Source organism: Simochromis diagramma, unplaced genomic scaffold (assembly GCF_900408965.1).
Source record: "Simochromis diagramma unplaced genomic scaffold, fSimDia1.1 OVJJ01000344.1, whole genome shotgun sequence".
Classification (NCBI taxonomy): domain Eukaryota; kingdom Metazoa; phylum Chordata; class Actinopteri; order Cichliformes; family Cichlidae; genus Simochromis; species Simochromis diagramma.
Genome location: NW_024387375.1, coordinates 7,909,671 through 7,933,344, shown reverse-complemented (window position 1 = coordinate 7,933,344; position 23,674 = coordinate 7,909,671). Strand labels below are relative to the sequence as shown.

Below are 23,674 nucleotides of genomic sequence, written 5' to 3'. Positions count from 1 at the left end.
AAGTTCTGGTGTTATTATTAGTTAAGGTCTAGTTGAGTTTTAGTTTAGTCAATATGACCATCAATGCCCCCTGGTTTATGTTTCATGTTTCCTGTCCAGTCTGCGTGTCCACACAGTCAAGCTCGTCAGATTTTAACCATTGATGAAAATGGAGTAGCTATCTTAAAAAATGAAATAAAATGAGCAAAATTTAAATAACGCTTCCAAATGGGACGCTCTACTGCCCACTAACCTGCTTATGCTTATGTGCATATCCTTTTAGCATTCTTATATACTGCAGGTAGCTGTCCCTGCTCACAGACAGCAGGGACAGCTTTGGAAGTGCCCTGTCTGCATTTAACTTAAAAAAAAAAAAAAAATAAAAGGATGCATATTACAATTAAGAGCATTGGGAAAATGTTAGCTGTTTTTTACGGAGCCCCCCAGGGGACATGGGAGGAAAAAAAATTAGGGAGGAAAAAAAAAAAAATTAGGGAGGAAAAAAAAAAATTAGGGAGGAAAAAAAAATTAAGACGGACTTTTGCGAGATCTCGCAAAAGTATTGCGAGCGCTCGCAAAAGTATTGCGAGATCTCGCAAAAGTTTTAGCCGCATTCTTCGGAGGCCGCCAGCTCGAAGCCGACCGGGAGGTCGAGGCACGATGTGCCGGGAAATCGGTGTTCCTCCCGGCTGTGGTAGGTCTCGACTTCCCGTTAGCTTCGAGCTAGTGGCCGCCAGCTCGAAGCCGACCGGGAGGTCGAGGCACGATGTGCCGGGAAAGCGGTGTTCCTCCCGGCTGTAGTAGGTCTCGACCTCCCGTTAGCTTCGAGCTAGTGGGTGTCAGATCTCCAAAAACGTCGGAGCTCTTTTGCAAATATGTGATGTCTTGTAAACCGAGCAGGTATCTGACGTTTACACAACTACATTCACGCCTCAAAATATCTTAAAAGTGTATTTTGTGACCCAGAAAGAGTAATATTACAACTAAGTAGCTGCCGCCATTGTTGGAGTTTTGCGAGATCTCGCAATACTTTTGCGAGATCTCGCAATACTTTTGCGAGATCTCGCAATACTTTTGCGAGATCTCGCAATACTTTTGCGAGATCTCGCAATACTTTTGCGAGATCTCGCAATACTTTTGCGAGATCTCGCAATACTTTTGCGAGATCTCGCAATACTTTTGCGAGATCTCGCAATACTTTTGCGAGATCTCGCAATACTTTTGCGAGATCTCGCAATACTTTTGCGAGATCTCGCAATACTTTTGCGAGATCTCGCAATACTTTTGCGAGATCTCGCAAAAGTCCGTCTTAATTTTTTTTTTCCTCCCTAATTTTTTTTTTTCCTCCCTAATTTTTTTTTTTCCTCCCTAATTTTTTTTTCTCCCATGTCCCCTGGGGGGCTCCGTAGTTTTTGCAGTTGTTTAGTAAGAGTTTGTTTCTCCTCTAAGAGAAGTAAACTTAACAACCAGAGGCTTTTCCAGGATTTCTTAAATGTGGCACAGAGGACACAAAGAGCACAGCAGGAAATACAGCAGGAGAGCTCAAGAAGATGTGGAGGGTGAAGGTTCCAGGTCCCAGTGGTAATTGGAGCACTCGGTGCAGACGAGTGACTCCATCAGATACCAGGGACAACATCAAAGATCTCTGTCCAGCAGAGCGCAGTCGTAGGAACAGCAAAGATATTGCGCAACACCTCGAAGCTCCAACGCCTCTGGTAGAGAACCCAAGCTGGAAGTATAGACCGCCCACAGGAACAAGAGGGGACTGTTTTTTTTTTTTTTATATATAAAAAATTTCCCTCTTGCCCCTGCATGCGGTATTTATCACCCTCCACATCTAATTGAGTTCTTCTCTGAGCCCTTGGTTCTTCTCCAGCGTCTCATGTTCCTTCTTCCTGATGTTGCTGTCATTCAGTACAGCTACATCTGTCAGTACGCCTGTTTTCCTCTGCTTGTCCCCCACTACTATGTCCGGTTGGTTAGCCATCACCGTTTGTTTATCTGTATCTGGAAGTCCCACGTGATCTTAGCTCGGGACCTCGGGACTTCCAAGGGAAACTATGTTTCTGTATACTATGCCGGCTACTTGATTATGGCGTTCCCTGCCTGCTAGCACATTGTACCCTGCTGTTATGTGCTGTATTGTCTCAGGGGCATCTTTACACAGCCTGCACCTGGGGTCTTGCCTGGTGTGTCAGACCCTCTATGGATTTGTTTTGTTTTTGTTTGTTTGTTTGTTTGTTTTTTACGACTACAGTTAAAAAAACGAAACAAAGCACTGATCAGTCTGGGTAATGAGCTTTGAGAATGTTTTCTGTAATTTTACACATTTATTTCTTACTATTTAGGTCCAAAGAGTTGTACTGACAGATTTCTTTATTTGTCACAGCAGCCTTTTCTTTATCATGTAGAAAAACTTTACACTGTCAGAAAGCTGAGTTTCATTGTGCCAGCCGGTGTGCTGTATGCAGACTGTGATGTAAAATGAGTTTAACACCCCTGCACTGCACTATGCAGTGTGCCTGGACTCAGTTTCCCATCACCACTGGGACCACTTCAGACTTTACCTTCCACATCTGCTCCAGGTGTTCCTTCAGCCCCTGGTATTCCTCTTTGTTGTGGTCTGCTTAGATCACAACATTGTTATCACACAGCAACAGTGTGTCGACAATGAGACAGTTTTGGAAACAACTGGTTGGGGGTTTGAGTCCCAAGGCATGAAACGTGTAAAGGTCATCAGGCTAGACCAACAACCTGCGGCTCCGGAGCCGCATGCGGCTCTTTAGTCCTTATAGTGCGGCTCCGCGTGGTCTGGGAAAATAAATTAGTTTTTTTAAGTATTTAGCTGAAGTGTATTTTATTTATGTTTATTTATAACTTGTAGTTCTAAATTGGAAGAGTATTGTGATATTGAAATATAAAATTATATTCTATTATTTTTTTGATCGCTCAAAATAAGCCTCACACTCGCGGAAGCCGGCATACCCGCCGAAACGCCATGCCTTTATCAAGACTTTCAACCCCAGGTAGGCCAATTATGGATCTTCGGATCCACATTATGTCAGCAGCTCCACCGTGAACTATGTTAAAAACAAACACCGCTCGCGCCTCACAGATGACAGCTTACAGTCCTGCGTAAAGATGAAGTGACTTCGTACAGCCCCGATTTGCAGACGCTGTGCGCAGAGGTTCAGGAGCAGAAGTCCCATTGTAAACATACCACGGCAGACCCGATGATGTTTCCATGAACATGCTTTTCAGCATCTACCACTTTTCACACACGGTTGCTGTACGCATACAGCCGGCTGCAGCTTTTCAGCTCACAGCCCGACACATACCAACACAACAGCATAGAGAGCACAGACGTTAAGGCGGCGTGATCGCGAATGCCGCTCAGGTGCGTCCGCCTCTCCTGCAGCGGCGCTGCAGACCACGCCCCGCCACACACATTAACCAGGTAAAATACATATTTAGGCAGAATTTTGCAAATATCTATTTTTCATTTTTTTTAGCAGCATAGTGCTCACAGCAGTTTTTGTTTGCTACATGGATCATTTTAGTTCAGCTGGGTGTCTTTCCTTTTGTTATATTTCTTTAAGAGTTCAGAATGTGTTAATTACATAAATAAAATGTAATTTTCTCTGTAGCACTTCATTGATTTCACAAGCAATAGACCTTAGTTGTTCACACAAAGCATAAAGGTAAAAAACAATATATGCAGTGTTATCTTCATTTTAGATGTCAAAAAGTATTGGCGGCTCCCAGTGTTTTCTTTTGCGTGGAAATCGCGTCCTAATGGCTCTTTGGGTGTAAAAGGTTGCTGACCCCTGGGCTAGACCCACATGCTACCCAAATCTACCTCAGAACATGAGCGAGAAGAATCTGAGTAAAGTCTTAGCGGCTTGGCCATCACCTGGTTCAACAGTGTCAGGTGTTGAGAAGTCCTGATTAGAAGTGGGCCGTGCTAGAACATAGCATACAAGGACCGATAATATGGAATTGATTATACATTCCTATTTTATGAAATTGTAATTAATTTAATCTTATTTAATAACAGCAGCTTTTATTCTGGGTCTTGGGGGAATCCTCATAACAGTCAAGATTAAAGAAGCAGTTGTGCAACGAAGTTTGGATTGTATGTTACAAGTAAATTATGCTTTTAGACCAAAGTATTATCCAATTTTTTTAAATTATTTTATATAATCAATCTGATATAGATCTGGACAACATGCAGTTGCTCTGCGAAGAGCAAATGGAACAACAATCATTATAAATTCCAAACTATTAAAGTGCTGGAAGTGGAAGCAAATACCAGAAACAGTTTAATATCAGATGATGAGCCACCCATGTGTTTAATCAATCCTTTGCAAAGATTTCAGTTCAGATCAATACAACTTTGCTCGTGCACATGGGGATATTAGGTCATTGCGTTAATAAAAGTTAGATGCTTCAGCCACCTGTGATTCTGAAGGAGAAATATAATATGGAAAATAAATGCCTGACTGAAAAGACATGACAGCAGATGTAGCTGCAGATCAGTGGATCATTTTTCTGTGAGGAAAAAAAAATTCCTGGATGATCGACTGTAAAAAATTAAAAAAAATATTTTAAAAAATCACATGCCGCTGTATCTTGTGATATAGTCCATTTACTCACAACAAAGCCTTTGCATGCCTTTGTTTCAGTGAGAAACATTAAATATTCCTGAACAGATACTAGTTCACTTGTTCCAATTGCAATGGAGCAGATCACATAATGACTGATTTAATTATGGCAAACTGTCTACCTCTACCAAGAAATAAGAAAACATGTGGTCTGAAATACCAGCAGAATCTTTGATCAGAACAAAGAAGAGAAAGTATCTGGCCTAACCATTCATCCATCATATCTCAAAAGCACATTCCCTCACATACATCCAAGTCGAGTATTGGGAATACGGCCCATTCTTTTTGTCTGGCGTTTCATTAAAAAAAAAAAAAAAATCCAAATCAGTGGGGTGACCTTATAGAGTGGAGTATGAGAAAAACATCACTGTAAATCTGTGGACACATTCCCTTGTGTCTTAAGACTTGACATAAAAGCCAAACTGCTTCCAGAGACACATCTCAAAGGTGAAAAAGACCTGCTGAAGAAGGTGGTTCTCACCTTTTTAGAAACCTAACGTTTAGCCTTGTATAGTTACCTTTTCAACCTCTTTCTATATGTGTTACCATACAGAGAAGAAGTGCAATGCAGCAGCGGCAGAGACGGAAAGGAGGACCGGATCCAGCGTCTGGAAATACCACAGTAACTACGCAGGATTCCTTTATTTCCCAGGACCCTTCTCTGTCCTCTCTCAAAGGCTGATAGTCATACCATTTAAGATAGAACACGTCATGCAATCCAGAGACTGTGCCCTTGTCGAACACAAAGGTTAAAACTCAGACATAACACTTGATAATTGCGCTTGTATAAGATCTAGTATGATTCATATTTTTTTCCTTTAGAAATAAATCAGCTAGACAGAGAAACACACACAAAAACAATTTGGCACAGTTAATCAGGTTTTGACAACTCAACCAACTGTTCTCAATTTGCACTTCTTTTGTATAATTTTCGGTTTCAACACTGTGCTTTGGTGTCAGAGCTCTCATTTGGGTCACCTGCTCTCCCTCCATAAATTATGGCTCTTTCCTTCAGCTATTAGGCTGTGTAAATAGAGTCATCAGTCTTTTAGAAAGTTACGCTGCAATTCATAACCAGCGGAAATCCATGTCCTGACCTCAGTCAAGACACAAACAGTGAGGAGACAGACAGGGAAAACGAATTTCACTGTCCCTTTTCTCCTTTATGTGTGAATCATGCCTGACTGTTTCCATTTGTGTGTTTGCATTTCATCTTTTTTTTCAGAGGCCAGGATGTAGCTGCTAGCGAGGTAACGTCATGGGTTTTCGGTGTCATGGAGTACAGTTCTTACCGGGGTATATCCCATTGGTAACTTATGCAGAGGAGCTAACTTAGTCCAGAGCAGGTTGCGTTTGAGCAAATATTACTCTTGGAAAATAGCATCATCACTCCCAGCAGATCCAGTGGCCTCAGTGTCCAGAGAGTAAGAGGATCTTTAGTTTCTAGTCAACACCACTGAGCTTCAACAAGAGACAGACAGTAAATTTTAAAAATTCTCCCCTTCCTTCAATTTCTTTCCTTTTTCCTCTGTTAAAGCATTTTTGTGTAAGTTTTTCCTTATCCGAATCCAATGTCTAAGGACAGAGGGTACGATTATATACAGGTCATTAAACCGCCTGAAGCAACGTTTTGTATAACAAGTGTGTAACAGGAAGATATGACCTGGTTTTAATTGAAAAATAAGACTGTTCAAGCTTTAATGTGACATGACATGAACTCAAATACAAAAAAAAGTTTTCCTTTAACTTCTACCAACATTACATTATAAGTAAAGCTCTCTGTGTGAGACAGCTTTACAGATATTCAATCGGGGAGTCACATGCGAGCAACTTAGACGTGGTGAAGGCCACCTGCTGAAGCTCAAACCGGGCACAAGGGAGGGGAAGAAAGGCGATTTGAGTGACTTTGAATGTGGCATGGTCGTCTATAATGTTTGCATAAAATGCAAAAGGGGCCCAAAACCAGTCCCAGGGAAGTGTACCTAATAAAGTGGCCAGTGTGAATACTTCTTAAAATATTTTTTTAATGGAATCAAATCCTGGGAATTTTTTTCTACAGTTGCACAGTTGTTTTAAACTGAGAATTATTGTTTACATATGTAGTACAAAGTTACATGTAAGCTCAGTACTTCAGTCTCCTATATATTTTGGAAGCTGTAATTTCCACTTAGTCTGGATACAGGCTTATCTTATAAACGATGATACCCACTAAAGACTAAACTGCCTGACACTGCACAAAATAACTAAAATAATCCAAATTAACTCCAACTACAATGCTAAAATATCTATTCATTATAATACTCAGTATTAATAATAATATCAAAAAATATTTTTGAGTACATTTGGACAGTATTACTGATTTACTTTTGCCAAAGTAGAATATTTAAGGATTGTAACTTTTCCTTTCTGTAGAGTCTGTCATATTTTCTTGGGAAACAGATGTGAATACTTCATCCACTTCTGTTACTGAACACCAGTGAGAGACAACATAAAGAATATGGAAAGGAAGGAAGTGGCTTTCTGGAGGATTTTCCTTAAAAGAGCAACGCTGTGAGAGGCTGTCTTTCTGCTTTAAGCTGAGTGATGGTGATTTGCCAACCAGTAATTTACCACTCTAGAGGAGTTCATTCATTTCTTATCTATATTATATCCATAAAATATAAACACAGACTTATTCTTTGTTATTAATCTACTTAAGGGAGACACTAAAAATGCCTTAGTGCCACGGTGTGATGTAGAGCTGCATTCACTCACTGGAGTGCCCACACAAGATAAGAAGTGAAGATTATAAACAAAATGTTCAAAGTATTTTCTCACACGTCCGGCAGCATTTCTTGGAAAGGTTTTACCAGCAGGCATGTTGATAATAAAGCCAAAGATAATAAGGGAAGAGAGAGGGAAATGGCAAAGACAGCCAGTCAGATGATATGGCTTGGAGGTATTCAGTTTTCTAAAGATTCACTCTGAACATGATGTTCACGAGAGGATAGGGTGAGGTGGGGTTTTTTTTTTTTTTTTTTAATATTTCTAAACTTCTTGATAAATGGACTCCATGATTTTCTGGTGCATTAGTGAAGGATTCATATCAGCTGTTTTCACAGCTGTTCTTCTCAGAGTCGTGCTTGAGAGAAATTAATTGCATCTAAAATTGAATTCTAACTATTGCAGCTCATTGTTGTGCTGCAGGAAAGCACCTAATCCTACAGCACGGTGCTGTAATGACCAAAAACGATCAAAGAAAAGATAAGCCAGCTATTCGGTTTTGGTTGGAGACGCTTATTTATTATGACATGAAAAATAATAAAGGATTAATAGAAGGAAAGTAGAAGTCTGTGAAGCCTGAAATTTAGTTACATTTAAATAAAGTAAGAAATTTGTTATGCTTACTCTCAGGCAGAGCGTTATATTGTCCAGGGGCTCAATTGCAAAATTACACTTATCTTCACTCAGATGCAAGCATCATAAATGACAGACTATAAGCAGCACGGTGATGCGCTGGTTAGCACTGTTGTATCACAGCAGGCTGAGGTCTGTCTGTGTGGAGCCTGCACGCTCTTCCTGTTGCCTGTGCGGGATTTCTCCATCTACTCTGGCTTCATCCCACAGTTTAAAGACAGGCCTGTTAGGGTAACTGCAGGGTTTAAATGGGCAACAAGTGTGATGCATTAGCCTTGTGATGGGCTGTTGACCTTTCACTGTATGACAACTGAGAAAGGTTGGGAATAAATGGATGGATGGTATATTACTGTAGACTCAGTCGTTTTCTTGACCTTCTTCGAACTCCAAAAATCAAAACCATGATTGTTATTTTAAACAGCTGGTAACATTGCCAGTGTTTGTCAGACATCTCATAACTTCTGTACAATACAACACAATATGACAGGCCTGTGATGGTTTAATGGCATTTTACATGTACGTTGTCAAGCTGGATCACATAATAAAGTAAAGGCTGCGCTCTTATAGGACCATTTATGACTATAACACTGAAAGCGCCACAAGTTTATTTTGTGCTTTAAAAATTTTGGAAATATATTAGAAATATGCATATTCTAATAGAAATACAACAAAAAAAAAAATCAAAGTTTATCAATTCTTAGTCAACGTTGTGATAAGACCCCATGAAATACCTTTTACTACACGTGTAGTGGATCGTGGTATATGTAGAGCTGCAGTAAAACTGAGATGATCTCACTTCTTCCATTAATAAAATTTGCCCTTGGGAAACTACTTCACATCCATTCAGATTAACACTGACATTACGGGAGTTGTACTGCGCTGATGTGAAGCCCCACTTTTAATTTTTAATTCAAATTAATGTTTGTGTTGAAAGGCGAGGGGAGTCCTTTTATTTAAAATAAACAACCAAATAAAAAAAATCACCAGCTGAAAATTAAGTGAGAATCAACCACCTTGACACATTTCCAGAGTAAAAGCACAGAATTTTAACTGGATATAATCAGTCTTTGAATTCCCAGACATATCCATATTTTGCCCTTTGCTATTCAAAAATGTTTCATGAGGAAAACACTCCCACATGATTCATGTCTTTGAACTTAAAACAAATCCCTCCATAGTTTCTGAATTCCACTGGTGGTAAGTAGTCTTTCTCCGAAAGCCAAGTGGGCTTTAGCAATATGGTCTTTGTTAGCTATATAGTCGCTCTTTCAAATAATAAATCAATCACAACTGTTCTGAATTCCTGCAGTTGTGACGCAGTCTTGCAACATACAAAATATCAGTCAGTCCCTCGTCAACTACATATTTACATTTAGTATTTAACCCTTAATATCCTGGGGATATTTTGTGGCATTTTTTTTTTTTTCATGCTTTCATGCTTTGGCTGTGCTGAATGAATATAGCTCATATTTTAATTTTAGAATTGTTGTCTTAGTTCCTGAAATTAGCTTTAAATGGCTAAGCTACACAAACCCCCCACATTTTATCCTAATGCTGAAAAAACAAACCCATTAAAAATAATTAAAAAATAATCTTTTGATCCCACATTTATCGCCACATGCATTCCTTTATGTTAAGACTTTATTTTGGACTCCTTGCCTTCGATTTTTAATTTTTACATTTGTCCACCAGGTGACGCTATTTTTTAACCATTCAAAGCATGCACCAAAATTTCACCCTTTTTTCTGTTTTCTGCTGATATGGCAAATGTTTCCTGCTATTGATGTTGGATAATGGTGTGTGAGCGTGTGCACATGTGTATGAGTGTATTTGTGTGATATCTCTGCAGCAAGAACCAAAACAAACTTGGACTTTATTCTGGTTCTTGCTCAAGACGTTCATGCAGCTGCACTGCAGCCATGGTTAGAAGTGTGAGCAGTAGTGCAGGGGCAGTCATTTTGGTGATGGCAAGACTTTACAGTGCACACGAGGCTCTGGAAATGATCGTGCACTATGTGTGTGAAGATAGCGCTTCATCCTCCAGCTGGAGTCCAACTCTGACTCATCTGAAGGTGAAAGTGGAGAGGAGATGGTTAAAGCAGTGAAAGGATGGATGCCTAAAATTCTAAAGATGCAATTCTCTTTTGATTTTATAGATGAGTGCAGCAGAGTTACAGACAGATTTTGTTGATCTGTCTCTGGACAGTGGTCTGGGTAGTAGCTGGTGGGTTATGACTTGGACTGTAGAGCCCCCACCTGTTCAGAAAGTGTAGTAAGTTTTGTGAAGTATGCAATCATTCTGATAAGACCCTTTTTTAACACCTTTTACTATCCAAATGTTCAACTGCTTATTAATTCAGATATGTAATCGGGGGTTACAACCCAGTGCATTTAGACATGAAGGCACGATCAAGATCACCTGCTGAAATTCAAGCAGAGCATCAGAATGAGGAAGAAAAGTGATTTAAGTTACTTTGAAGGCGGCATTGTTGTCAGTGCCAGACGGGCTGGGCAGAGTATTTCAGACTCATACCATACCAGAGGTCAGAGGAGAATTACAAGCTGATAGGAAGGCAACAGTAACTCAAATATCAATACAACTGTTCAGAAAGTGTTGTATGTTTTGTGCCATATGTCATCACCATATGCTGATTTTTTTTCCCGCTCTCAAACAGTTTTAGTTTGCTAGGCAGTGATTTGTGTATTTTAGATATTCCACCAAAAATGCATTTTAAAGAAAGATTTATTTTTGTGTTATCATCACTGATGCTGCTGAAAGATTTTCACATAGGTGAACCTATTAAACTAAAGGCTATTGTACTATACTCTGTATTAGGTCCTACAGAAGAGAGGGATTCACATCCATCACGATCTCCATGGATCCCATATCTACCTGAGGGCCCCATTTTTTTTTTCAGAGGATGTCAACAGAAGATAGTTTTACTGCTGGCTATGATCCACAGCAGACACACAGTGAGCAGTCAGTGCATGGGACCAACAGTGAACCTTGGTACAGGTGATCATCTAGATAACGACTGCTTTCAGATTTGTTTTTAACCCCAGAGTTGTGGTTTATTAGCTTTATGAATTACCAACAAATAAATAAACTACACCTGTGTTTGCCCTATCCTGAGTATTCAGGATAGCTAACAGCAAGCTAATTTTTATTTTGTTTTATTCTCTTTTGCTTCAAATGCCTCAGAATGTCTTTAAAATATAATAAAATGAATTGATGTTTGAATTGAATTCAGTGTCTTCAGTTTTAGTGTCCTGGTGTTACACATGGGATGTACCAAAACTGCTAGATATGATATAATTTTAAAGGCATACTAGCCTTATCACAAAGTCAGGATGTTCACACATACAGCAGTTATGACCTGATCTGCACATCTGTATCACACCTACTTCATGTGGACCTAAATATAATAACCACAACATGATCGAAACCAGGGAAAGAATCAAAACTTGGATTTGAGTCCACATGTAAACATGTTCATGTATGAAGTTTGACCTGACAGTGGGGCGAGGTACAAAAAATATAATCTATTAAAATATGATAAATTAAATACCACTCAATACTCCTATCAGTGTACAATCTAAAGAAAGCAGTAAATCAATAACCCCATAAATTGAAAAAGTCAAATACTAATGTACATGCAAACATACTCATTGTCAATAAATACTATTACCATATAAAACTTTATAAGTTTACGTTTACTGTCTGCAAGTTCATATCTCTGTGGGCTGGATTATCCAATGGGCATTCTGGGTAAGAGCCCAGGGGTCCACACTTAGTGGCCCATCCATGCAGCATAAAAATTGGAAACACTGATACAATACTCCTCCTGAGAGACTCCTGTTTTACTTGCAAGGAGCCAGACTTTCCTGTAATCTTTAAAGTGGCCTTGAGCAATAGTTCTTCAGGTTTTTTGTTTGTTTTGATTTTTTGGCTGCGTTTTCACTCATTTTCAGTCCAGTCCTTGTACCTGACCATTTCCAAAGGAATGTTGTTGGGTTTTTTTTTTTCATTTGTTAAGCCTTTTAACACCTAAGGAAGTTATAATGGTCATTTCTTTTATTTCCCAGTGAGACGCAGTCCTCTCCTTAATGATTAGAAATCATTTTGCACACATATGTCGAAATCTTTATGAAAAATCAAAGTTTGCTGGAGCCTCTCAAAGATTTGTACCCAGGGGTCTGTAATTAGTTGATCCGGGTATCCTCTGCATTCCTCAGTATGCTCTGTGCCCAGCATGTTCTGGTCCCTGCAGACACACATAGAGGGAATGTGTGGATGTGCTGCTCTGCTGCCACCTGGTGGTGAGGCGCGGTACCAGCCACTGCTCCGCGGAGCATTAGCACAGTTGAAGATGGCGACTGGAGTCCTTCAGAGAGTCAGCGGTGGTTTGGGTCGGGCTAAAAGCGGGGCCCACTCGGCCGGACAGCTGGCGGTGTGGGGCAGGTGGGGCAGTCTTCATCGTCAATGTTCAACAGTCCTCTCTGTAGCTTCCTGTGTTAGCTGTGTAGTGTTTTCAGTGGGGATCTGTTGGTGGCTACGAGTAGCCCGGTAAAGCTAGCCCGGTGACTGCTAGCCAGCCCACTGTGGCCTTTCAGCTTGAACTTAACCAGGAGCTTCAGCTTATGTGCGTTTATTTAGTACGTGATATTTAAGACTAACGCTTCTCTCACTGTTGGGAAACTCAAAAGAGCAATAGTTTCTGCAACGTTTGACAGTAAGCATCTAAAACGCTCAAGGTCAATTTGACAGTTTATATTGCTACCTTGTAAAAATTGCATGACTGACAGATAGCATGCAGGTGCGCTGATCACCGTGTGCATCAGAGGGTCTGACATTTTCAACTGAACAACCGCACCAAAGCCCCTAAAAACAGATACTACGTGGCTGTGCATGTACATATAGACTAGGAAGTCAGTCATTCCGAAGTCGTTGCAGTGTCCGTGTGTTTCTTTTTAATGGTGGCCTGTGTTTGCAGGGGGTTTGCAACTTCCAGCTGCAGAAATAGAGAGGACAGCTGGTTCAAGTCACTGTTTGTGAGGAAAGTTGATCCCAGAAAAGATGCACACTCCACCCTACTGACCAAAAATGAGGAGAGTAACCTCTATAAGATTCAGTGTAAGTTGCCTTTAGGGTCCCCGCATTACATTAACAACATTTTGACCTTTAGTAATGAGACTTTTTTTTTCTCATTTAAACTTTTGTTTCAGTCCATAACGTCAAGCCAGAGTGCCTGGATGCATACAACAAACTCTGGTGAGTGTTTTGTCATTTGATGTTGTGAACCTTTAGTGCAGAGGAAGCTTTACCATAAGTGGGAGGAGGATCAAGGACTGGACACTTCGTGTAAAAATAATCCAGTCTATTCCTGTAAGATGATGTAGGGGCTGGTATGACTTCTGTCCTCCACAAACCAGACATGCTCATACCTAAGATGACTGGAACCCATGGACTTTAAGCACAACACATGCAGTTTCAAATTAAATGTCATGTGGACCGCTGGTCGTACTGCATTTAATTATTTGGCTTCTCATTTGCCACAGTGAGGATGTGTTGCCCTCCATCCACGCTGATAAGTACTACCCCTGTGAGCTGGTGGGAACCTGGAATACCTGGTATGGAGAGCAAGACCAGGCTGGTAGGATTACTAATATCAACACACACAGACATCTGCGGTATAACAGCGCTGCGATCCGCACAGTTTGCAATCAGCATGCGTGTTACACCGCATATTCACGTGCAAGTACAGCATCAATCATTAGCTGTCTTGCAAGCTAATGATCAGGAGGTGTTTATTTTTTTTTGTTGCAGTGTTTACACCACAGTAATTTCCCTCCCAGTATTTATTTACACTAACCACAAATGGATGTAGTTATGTCAGACGTTAAAAGCCGGACATCTGGATATCTTTACTCTGCTACGTGATGATCCTTCTGTTTGTACTTGATGTGATGTTGTAATTGTGACAAATTGTCTCCCCAGTGCATCTGTGGCGTTACAGAGGTGGATACCCAGCTCTTACTGAGGTGATGAACAAGCTCAGGCAGAACAAGGTACTACTACACGGCCCTTTGCTTTACCCGGGGGATTATAAGTCTGAGTAAGCTCACTGATTAATGTCTGTCCATTGCCAGGAATTCACAGCCTACAGGAAGGAGCGAGGAAAGATGCTGTTGTCCCGCAGGAATCAGCTCCTCCTGGAGTTCAGCTTCTGGAACGAGCCAGTACCCCGAACGGGACCAAACGTATACGAGCTCAGGACCTACCAGCTCAGGGTGAGTGGTTGAGCTGCAGCCTGTATCGTTGTCAGGACTGGGCTCGGTGTGTTAAAGTCTGATTTCCAGAATGTGTTCTACAGCTCCAAAATGGGCCACATAAATGCAACTGAAACAGAAACACTGAAACAGATGATTGTATTCAGTGAGGATTTCTTACACCAAGTTTAACAATGATGCCTTAAAAGCTAAACGCACTATCAGTGTATGAAATCAGCAAGTTGCTAGTTTAACAAATGTCTCATTCTGGTGGTTTTCTTTACTCATTTTCTGCATTTATTACACTTTAAAACTTTGCCTGTCTGTCAGTTTGTATTCAAGTGATTGCTCCCTAGTTTACACTTAAGGAAATTGTGCAGCCGTTCACAGCACTAGAAGAGCTTCCCTAAACTTACATGGTTATATTTATTATATATAAAAAAAAAAAAAAGGTGACAGATAGTATTCACTCTTCATGATCACACCTTTTGTCCATGGACAGACTTTAAAGACTCTCTGGTAAAAACACAATTGTTTATCTGCTGCCACATCTCACTGCAGCAGCTCAGGCTTGGCTGTTAAACTATCCATCCTTTTCTTACCTCATGTTTCCCATTTAAAACTGATGATCTCCATCCTGACATCCTTCTGTGGACTTAAATTACTTCTTTCCCCTCAAGCTGTTAGCACGACACTCAGGATCATCCCGAGTGTTGTGCTAACCATCACGGGATGATCACTAACGTGCAGAAACGCTTAATCGAAACCACGCCATCCACCGCAGATTAAGTCATGCTTTTTATAATTGAAAAAATCAAACTGTCTCTAGACCAGCACCCCTCTGTGACATGTGATGAATGCTCGCTATTATCCCCTCATCACGGGCTGAGATTGCATCTTTGAAACAGCAGGGCGTTTGTCGTCTTATGCACCAGAGAATGATTGAAGGCGCTCTCTCGGGTGTAGTTGTTCGCATTGACAAAATACCTGTGTTACCTCTTTGCCATTTTTTTTTTCTTTTTTACATTAATATATTTACTTTGGAAAGAAGCTCGAAAGTTCTCCATTACATATATATGCTTAAATCTAATAAAGAATATTGTGTTTTCTCTCTCGCAGCCAGGAACCATGATCGAGTGGGGTAATTACTGGTAAGGCAGCCTGAATTCACTTGATTCACTGAACTGTACTTACAGAACAGTTGTACTACATGAAAGCTCCCTCATCACACTGTCATTAATAAGAGCTATTCCACAGAGACGCCCCCACGTTTGAAGCTATGCTGTCATTCCCTCAAGCCAAGAATCAAATGCTAGTGTAACAGTGTGTACACTACAAACGTGTATATAATAGTTGAGTAATGTGAGCCTGGAAAGAGCTGCTGCGTGGACTCGCAGAGCCAGCAGATCAGCATTTATCAGTAGGTGCAGCAGCGAAGATTGTGATGGATTAAATTGAGGATGTGAGCTTTCTGCATAAGCCTTTGCTTTCCAGATAAATTTCTTCTGTCTGACCATAGAGTTTTATTTCTTTTTGTTATTAGTGGTTGGGATTACATATTCAGAAGAAAAGTTGTCATTATCCTGCAAACTTAGCCTGTGTGCAGTTTTATATGTAAATATTATTACAGGTATTATTTGATTTTTAAGTTAGACGTAGGATTTTCTGCTTTGAAGCTTTATGCTTTGCCTTTTCCTAGAAAAGCACACATGATTGATTGATCTCCCCCTGTTCCCTGTGCTTTTCAGTAATCATGGCTAGGAAATCAGCCTTAATGCAAAAAAAACACACTGTGACAGCTTTTTTTTTTTTTTTTTATTCTTAATGTTTCTATTCATTCACACTTTAACCAGCTTTTTTTAAAATAAACCTCCAAAGTCCTGCAGATAATGCCAGTAAAGCTATTTAATATAATTTGTGCGGTTAAAGGTTTAAACTTCTGCTTCGTATTTCACCAGTTTGATGAAACTCGAGCTTCATAGTTTTCTATCCAGACAGTGATTATGGTTTGAATATGTTTATGTTTGCTTTGGGAGGAAAATGTAATAGATTCAAAACATTCTCCTCACTTGTTTCACGAAGACTTGGCCAGTCTTTAGATTCATAAACATGTGTACAGTAAGTCATGATGATGTCACGTCTCGCGGTCGGATGTGATGTTGGAAGTTATAATCGCAGCTAAATGAGCAGGTTGCCATCCTGCTTTAGCTGAGAAAATCCAGTCGTGTGAATTAATCAGGAGGTATTCGGGGATGATGTTGAAATCCTTTGAATGCTGGTTAAATATTTCATGTGTGTGTTTGTGGTGGTCTGGTGTTAAGCCAGATGAAGCCTTTGTGTTTTTTTTGGCCTGTGCTGTGACCAAAGGTGCTTTTGTCTGCAGGGCCAGAGCCGTTCGATACCGCCAGCAGAACAGAGAAGCTGTGGGAGGGTTTTTCTCACAGATTGGAAACCTCTATATGGTCCATCACCTCTGGGGTACGTTCAAACACTTCCACGCTGACTTTAGATAATTACGCTAATGTTGAAATCATTAGTTGCTTCGCAGAAAATCAACAACAGTTAACAGTAATTTATCTTGGATATACATACCAGAAATGTCATGTTCCAGATTTTCTGCTTTTCTTTGTTATTATAGAGTTAATATATTTGGATTTTTGGGCTGTTTGGTCAAAACAGGCAATGTGAGATTGTCTCCTGAGGCGTGTAATTGATAGATAAATGTGTGCAATGTTAACTGAGGTAATTATCATCCCAATTTGCAGTACACCCAGCTCTCCAGAGAGCTTTAATCACGAGCAAATAGTCATTCCTGTGAAAACTGCTTTGAAGTCTGCTTGAAGGGAGTGTGCAAACTTGGTTCGTTGTGATGTGAAGTCAGAGCTTCGCGCTCACCTCTCACATAATTTACGTCACTCAGACCAAAGCGGACCAAAACTACAACAAATCTATTAAAACGGTCTCACTGTTCTCAAGAATGAGCATACAGCTGTGAGGGAGAGACGGCCCTCTGTACACTAGGGATGGGGCGATTTGCTTGATAGTCCTGTTGCCCACCCCGAGGCATCGCTGTCTACCCTCCATAACTTACATGCACAAAAAAATGTGCATGGGTGAAAGAGAAACAGGTAGCCTACATTAGTTTTTCTCACTTCCATCATGAAGAAATGCTTGCCTGTTAACATACAACATTTACTGATTGGGTCAAAATAGGAAACTTTTCCCCATCTGACATTTTTGTTGGTGAAAAACTCAGCTGTGTGTGGAGGACATGGAGATCGTGCTATATAAATAAAGTTGAACTGAATTGACCTACAGTTCTACATAATCTAGTTTGGGGTTTTTTCCTGTGTAAAATATTTCACCTGTTTATCCTGCTTTCTTCACTCTGCCTCAGCACACATAGACAAGACAACGTTAGGATCTCTGTAAATCCAGCCTCCTGTTTTCTCCCATTGGATGATGAATATGATGGAACAGCAAACGCAATGCGCACACATACACATTAACTTAAATGTGCACAGAGGTCTGTGTTGCAAGTGTGAGTTATGTGTGGAGGAGTGACATGAAACCGTGGCCTGGCAGATTGAATTTGTTATTAATCGCAGAACAATGAATCCGCAGGGAAATTAGATAAAAATCACCTTAAAATTGGCCACCATCTATCCCTGACATCATCAGCACAACCCCACAGCCTAACAAGGAAATGATGGTTCAGAGGTGGCAGCATATTGTCAGCTTCAGACTCTCCCTCGACCTGCAAGACTTTCTGTTAACAGATGGGGGAAGCAAACAAAATATGTGGTATGACTGGTCTGTCTACTCCTGCTTGTGCTGTTGTTGGTCTGTCAGTCATCCATCAAGGAGAGCAAAGAGCTGAAGTGAAACTGAGTGTTCAAAGCACTGAAAGTTTCTGCTGCAGCCACAGTCTGTGCTTCTCATGCTGTATTTTGTCTTTGATTGGATTTTCTTCCATTCCTGGGAGAAGCACAAATGTGGTTGAGATTTTGGAGGACTGCACAGGAGCACGTTTACAGTGGCTGAAACTGCCTCTCAGCAAACCCGAACAATCGCTGTTCCGTAAATTAAGCAAAATTTAGCAACTAGCAGGTTAAAAAAAAAAAAAAAAAAGTGGAGCCATCAGGAGCTTGAAAGTTGGTGGAGAGCAAAGTGGAGCTCAAACATGAGGAAACATTTGTTAGCTTGTCTTTACAGATGCACGTGTCCTAAAAATGTCTTCTGTAATGATCAAATTAATCACAAAGTTACCAGATTAAGTCTTAACTTAAAATCATGTACTTATACTGCAGCATTATAATGCAGTGATTTGTTAATTACAGCTTACGAGGACCTTCAGTCCCGAGAAGACACGAGGAACGCTGTGTGGCAGCAGGAAGGCTGGCACGAGGTGGTGTATTACACAGGTGAGCACAATAAGTCTTTTTGTAAACTCAAAGCTGTGCGACTGAAAACTTTAAAGTTTTTTGTTGAGTTTGTCACTTTCTGAGCCTCAAAAAAGGTTTTTAAACTCATCTTTTCCCAGTCCCACTCATTCAGCACATGGACTCAAGGATCATGATTCCCACAAAGGCTTCGCCGCTGCAGTAAAATGAAAAGCCAGCTGGAAGCTGACTTCGAGCGGCACCTCCTTTGAATGTTACATCAGCATCGTGGGTTCAATCTTTGTCAGTGCTGCCAAACAACGTCCATTCTCTTTTTGTTCACGTCTTTGTTTTATTACTGAAGGATGTCGCTTGGATCGAGTCGGATCTCTGAAATTTATCTGCAGTTCAAATAGTTACTGAAAGGCTCCACGCCACTTTTAAGACACGCAATATTTTCTGTGTGAGTTCAGGTTTGGGAGGGAGTGTTAAAATATGTAGATGTGTTTATGTCTGAAATGTGGTGCCACATCAAAACTGGTCCATGGAGAGATTTCATTTCCAAGGTTAGAGCCAACCAAAGTTACTTGACAGGAAAAATCAAAAGGAGCAGCTGTATGGCGTTAAAGTGTGGGAACAGCTAGATTAAAAATAGTACTGCTGAAGCTCGCTGCGGGAGCTATTTATTTATTTAATGTAACTTTAAAGTACATCATGTTTTTAGTGTGCTGAGAAACTTTGATGTAAAAGCCATGCCATTTCAGACTGAAAAGAGATCCCTTGTATGAATAGAAACTATATTTCTTTCAAAATCATAAGTGTGTGAAATGCAGATACCATAATTTTATATTTGATGTGTATTATGAATCATTGTTTTACTCCTTTTGGTTGCTTTTCGTGGATGTCCCTACATTTCCTGGTAATGTTTAGTGGTGCTGTGTTTGTAACTATGGCTTACACAGTTTGTCTTTTTCTCAGGACGGCATGCCTGGTTTTAAAGTCCGTTTTTATCCAATGTATCTTAACGAGGCACAAATCAGTTATTAAGTGAAAACAGGTGTTCTGCATATCAGTGACTGAGTGAATTTGGTACGCAGGCGATCACAGTCACGCTGCTTCACACCGTAACTGTTTTTATTGTTAAAGGAAGCATGCTGATCTGGCGCTTCTGTTCAGAGGGAACAATGTAGAGACAAGGACAAGAACACAGATTAAAGTCATTCAAACAGCGAAGTGGACACTCATCTTTTAATGCTGTGTTTTTCTGACTTGAGTCACTACACTGTCACTGACAGGTCTGCTTACAGCTCTTACAGAACAGAAACCCGATTTAAAAATACTTTCACTTCTCATTGCACGTGCCATAATACAAAGGAGTCGTTCTAGTCCACCTAAAAGCTTTCATGTAAACTGCAAAAACACTAAAATAATCTTTTTAAGATTGTCTTCCATGTAGTGTTTTAGTACCTTGTAGTATAAAAAAGGGGCAACATAGCTATTAAAGTTACGATTGCTCCCACTAGTATAAACATTTGATTTAATATAAAAAAATCTATCGAGGTCTAAGGAAAAATGTCCACTTGGTAAAATCTACCAGTGGCACACCCTTAGGTGCAAGTATAACGTGTTAAAAATCAAACTAATCTTTGAGCACCTTTAAATCTTCTCCAGTTCTTTCAGTAGCTCCCCAAAACTCGTCACATACCACGAAGACCTCTCCTTGACCTGCGGCCTGACGACATTCCCGCCAAATCCAATGAAAGCGCTCTGAAGACAAAATAAGAGGGTGAAATACTGTAATCACACTGTAATTGCTTTTTACACTGGCAAACGGCGACACTTACAGCTGGAGGGCAGGCCTCAAGATCAGTGGCACCATCTCCGATCATCACCACAGTCTCATAGCCGTACTGTTCCTTCAGCATGCTGATGACCTTCCCCTTTCCTCCGCTCTCAGCCGTGGGCTGACTCTCATCAAAACCAGCGTACTCTCCTGGAAGATGATATTTTTATTGAATTTAATTTAACCAGTCAAAAGACCTGACTTAGATTAAACCTAAGGGTCTGTTGTGTATATTCAATGATCCACTCAAAGGGTTTAGCCTGGACTTCCACTCATGTGAGAACAGAAGAACATCACAAACAGCCCGCCGCTGGCTCTTACCGTTGAAGTAGAATTTGAGCCGGTTGGCGTAAACGTGATTCAAAGGGATGTTTAGCTGAGTGGCCACGTGTTCAACAATGCAGCGGAAGCCACCTGAAATGAGGAACACCTTTATGTTGAGCTCATGCAGACGGTCCACGAGCTCCCTGGACAAAGATAAATGGAAAAACATTAACACTCAGAAGAAAATGTTTTTTGACATTCACATGCAATGAGAGTTATTCTGCTGCCCTGTGCCGTGTGAAGTTTCCTAAAATTTAATTACAAAAATGCAATAATGTAGAAGAAGAAAGAACAATTTCCAGGAGACGCGGCTTTGCCACTTTACTGCAAAATGAAATAACACAAGATGCACTTTATTTATCCCAATGCTGGGAAATTTTTCCTTTGTTTTCCTTTGTTACAGGAGTTGAACACAAACAAATTACAGACTGTTGAAATAAGGAGAACAGTATGTGGCTCAGTGAAATCCAATACAAATATGACCAAACACATGACTTAATAAGGTAACAACTAATCAAAAAATAAAATGGATACAAAGTAAAACCAGAACGTGGTAGCTTATCCAGCTCTCAGTTCACAGATTGTTGCCTGGAAAATGTGACCAAATGTGATCTCAAGCACAAGTTGATTGTAGACTTTTAGGACTGATTAACCAGTAGTGATTACTGTGGACAGACAAAAGTCCTTTCCATTCTTGTTGGATACAAGATTTCAGGGCCTGATTCACCACGTAGTTCATTTAAGCACAGGGCAATTATTTTTCAGTGTCAGGCCAGAGAGATAAACTATGAGGTGAGCGGTTAATGGGTTAGGCTAGCTTAGCGCTTAAAGTCAGAGTTTTCTGTGTCAGGAAGGTGACTCTCTTTCTCTAGATCAACATAGCATCTTATGCTGAACATATTGACCATGTCCAGAGCAGGTTATGTGTTTAAAGTTTGAAAATCTTTTGGAAGTGCAAAATTTTCTCTGATCATTTGGATGTGCATATCTTACTAATGCAACCAAAAGAGAGTGTGCAGTAAAGTTACAGTGGCACAAAATCGACTGCAAACTCACAGAAGTGTACATGCGCTCACTTGATGAAGCAGACAAATGTTTCTATGCTTGATCCCAAGTGTCGTTCACATCACTAGAACTGCAGATATATTTTGTTTGGGTTTTTTTAAGGCAGCACTCCAGAACCAACTTGTTTACCACTCTTTTATTGAATCACAACATTTCCGTCCAACTGAACTTCATCAGGTGCAAACATTTTGTTTGTTTACCTGACCTGATGATGGTCAGCTGGACGGAAACGTTGTGATTCAGGAAGAAAGGTCAGCAGCAGTATTTCACAGGGTCTGTGTCTGTCTTGTGTGTGAGAAATTTTGTGTTTCACAGGGTCCGTGTCTGTCTGTGTGTGTGTGACAAATTTTGTGTTTGTATGCACACATTACAGCTAGTTTGTGATTCACACTCTGAAGGTTTTGCTTTCTGCATTTTCAGCTGACTCCTATTTGTTTTTGGCAATAGTTTTCAACCATGCATTCATATATTATTCATTCATATAAGTTATTATTATAATGTGGAGGACAACATCTACCTAAAGAGGTCAGTTATTTCTACATTAATTCACCTGACACCTGGAGTAAGCTGAGGTGGGTGGTCTGTTATCAGCTTGTTGACTTGTTCTCTGGAACATCGGATGATGGAAAGACGCTCAGTCAGGGCCTTTTTGAAGGTCATTGAGCCGCCCATGGCTTTGCGTGTCCTGAAACGTCCAAGAAACAGATTTTTGTTTGTTCTAAACACCCAGAACAAATCCATTTAAAAAAAAAAAAAAAATCTACCTACATTTCAGTGACTGCATCCCCCACACCACAGAATTTGGCGAGTTCATCAATGCCTTCTTCCTTGATTACTGTGCTGTCCACATCAAAGCAGACAGCTTCAGCTCTCCTGAAGAGCTCCTTTGTCTGCGACAGTGTTGTCATCATGCTGGGAAATTACATTAAAAAAAGATGCAGTCTGGTGAAACAAATTTCACTGCTGCAGATGCACACTGTGTGTGTGTGTGTGTGTGTGTGTGTGTGTGTGTGTGTTGGGGGGTGGGGGGGGGGGTGTAATTGTCATCAGCAGGGTCCCGTGCTGCATTTGTTGATTCAACGTGAGGTCTGTGATTTTGGCCAGCGGCTGCCTGATTTCACTAATGCACTAAGTCTTGTATAGAAAGGATGTCTTTCATCCAGTGGAGCAGCAAACGCATCTATTCACTCAAATACCTATGTGCAATCGACGGGGATCACCTCCCAGCCGATGATGTGTGCCAAAATGCGTTACAAAAAGCAGTGTGCTTAAACAAACCATAGGAGAGGCCCGGGATGGACATACTCTGCGCGTATTGCGTCACCCAGAGGGTCACTACTGAGGGGCAGCATAACCAACAACAAACGTGAAGACACTGAAACTGGGCCAAACGGTTCGTATCTGTCACTTTGATATAAAGTGACAGACATATAGTCATGAAAATGACTATATATCACGGCTGTACGTTGAGAATAAGCGGGCTGTTATCTGTCCGGTGCAGCTGATTTGAACGCTGCTCAACTGCCGACAACTCGAGAGACAGCACCAGGCAGGAAAAAAATACTTAAAAACATTAGGACAGTCCTGTAGTACTTACCGGCGAGTGCAGCGACGATAAGGCACGAACAGCAGCTTCAGCATAAAAGCCGACAGCTCTCGGTCGGCTCGTGGACGAGGAAGAAAAGCACTGAATGGTGGGCCAATCAGAGAGAAGCCGATTAGGGCCCGCCCACTACATCACTGGCTCGGTT

At 40.7% G+C, this 23,674-nt stretch overlaps 2 protein-coding genes across 2 annotated transcripts; one reads left to right on the top strand and one right to left on the bottom strand.

Annotated features, from left to right (window-relative positions):
- The first annotated feature begins 12,363 nt into the window (after positions 1–12,363).
- LOC120719683 (protein NipSnap homolog 2-like) lies at positions 12,364–19,921 on the top strand. The gene is made up of 10 exons (XM_040009087.1): positions 12,364–12,501; positions 13,034–13,173; positions 13,266–13,311; positions 13,599–13,693; positions 14,038–14,108; positions 14,190–14,330; positions 15,429–15,460; positions 16,693–16,787; positions 18,650–18,733; positions 18,853–19,921. The coding sequence occupies exons 1-10, from the start codon at positions 12,410–12,412 to the stop codon at positions 18,915–18,917; spliced, it is 861 nt and encodes a 286-aa protein (XP_039865021.1). The 5' UTR covers positions 12,364–12,409; the 3' UTR covers positions 18,918–19,921.
- Positions 19,922–19,925: 4 nt separating this feature from the next.
- Positions 19,926–23,652, bottom strand: psph (phosphoserine phosphatase). Its single transcript, XM_040009088.1, has 6 exons — positions 23,521–23,652; positions 22,692–22,835; positions 22,474–22,608; positions 20,856–21,001; positions 20,536–20,684; positions 19,926–20,458 (listed from the first exon to the last, which is right to left on the bottom strand). The coding sequence occupies exons 1-6, from the start codon at positions 23,562–23,564 to the stop codon at positions 20,348–20,350; spliced, it is 729 nt and encodes a 242-aa protein (XP_039865022.1). The 5' UTR covers positions 23,565–23,652; the 3' UTR covers positions 19,926–20,347.
- Positions 23,653–23,674: the final 22 nt, after the last annotated feature.

What these genes read in the sequence shown, in the direction of transcription:
- psph (XM_040009088.1), bottom strand. Translation starts at nt 23,564, where the DNA reads ATGCTGAAGCTGCTGTTCGTGCCTTATCGTCGCTGCACTCGCCG. An exon ending in GGGGATGCAGTCACTGAAAT is followed by an intron (nt 22,609 to 22,691) that starts GTAGGTAGATTT and finishes TGGACGTTTCAG; the next exon opens with GACACGCAAAGCCATGGGCG. An exon ending in TTGAGGCCTGCCCTCCAGCT is followed by an intron (nt 20,459 to 20,535) that starts GTAAGTGTCGCC and finishes TTTTGTCTTCAG; the next exon opens with AGCGCTTTCATTGGATTTGG.
- LOC120719683 (XM_040009087.1), top strand. Translation starts at nt 12,410, where the DNA reads ATGGCGACTGGAGTCCTTCAGAGAGTCAGCGGTGGTTTGGGTCGGGCT. An exon ending in TAACCTCTATAAGATTCAGT is followed by an intron (nt 13,174 to 13,265) that starts GTAAGTTGCCTT and finishes CTTTTGTTTCAG; the next exon opens with TCCATAACGTCAAGCCAGAG. An exon ending in TATGGTCCATCACCTCTGGG is followed by an intron (nt 16,788 to 18,649) that starts GTACGTTCAAAC and finishes TGTTAATTACAG; the next exon opens with CTTACGAGGACCTTCAGTCC.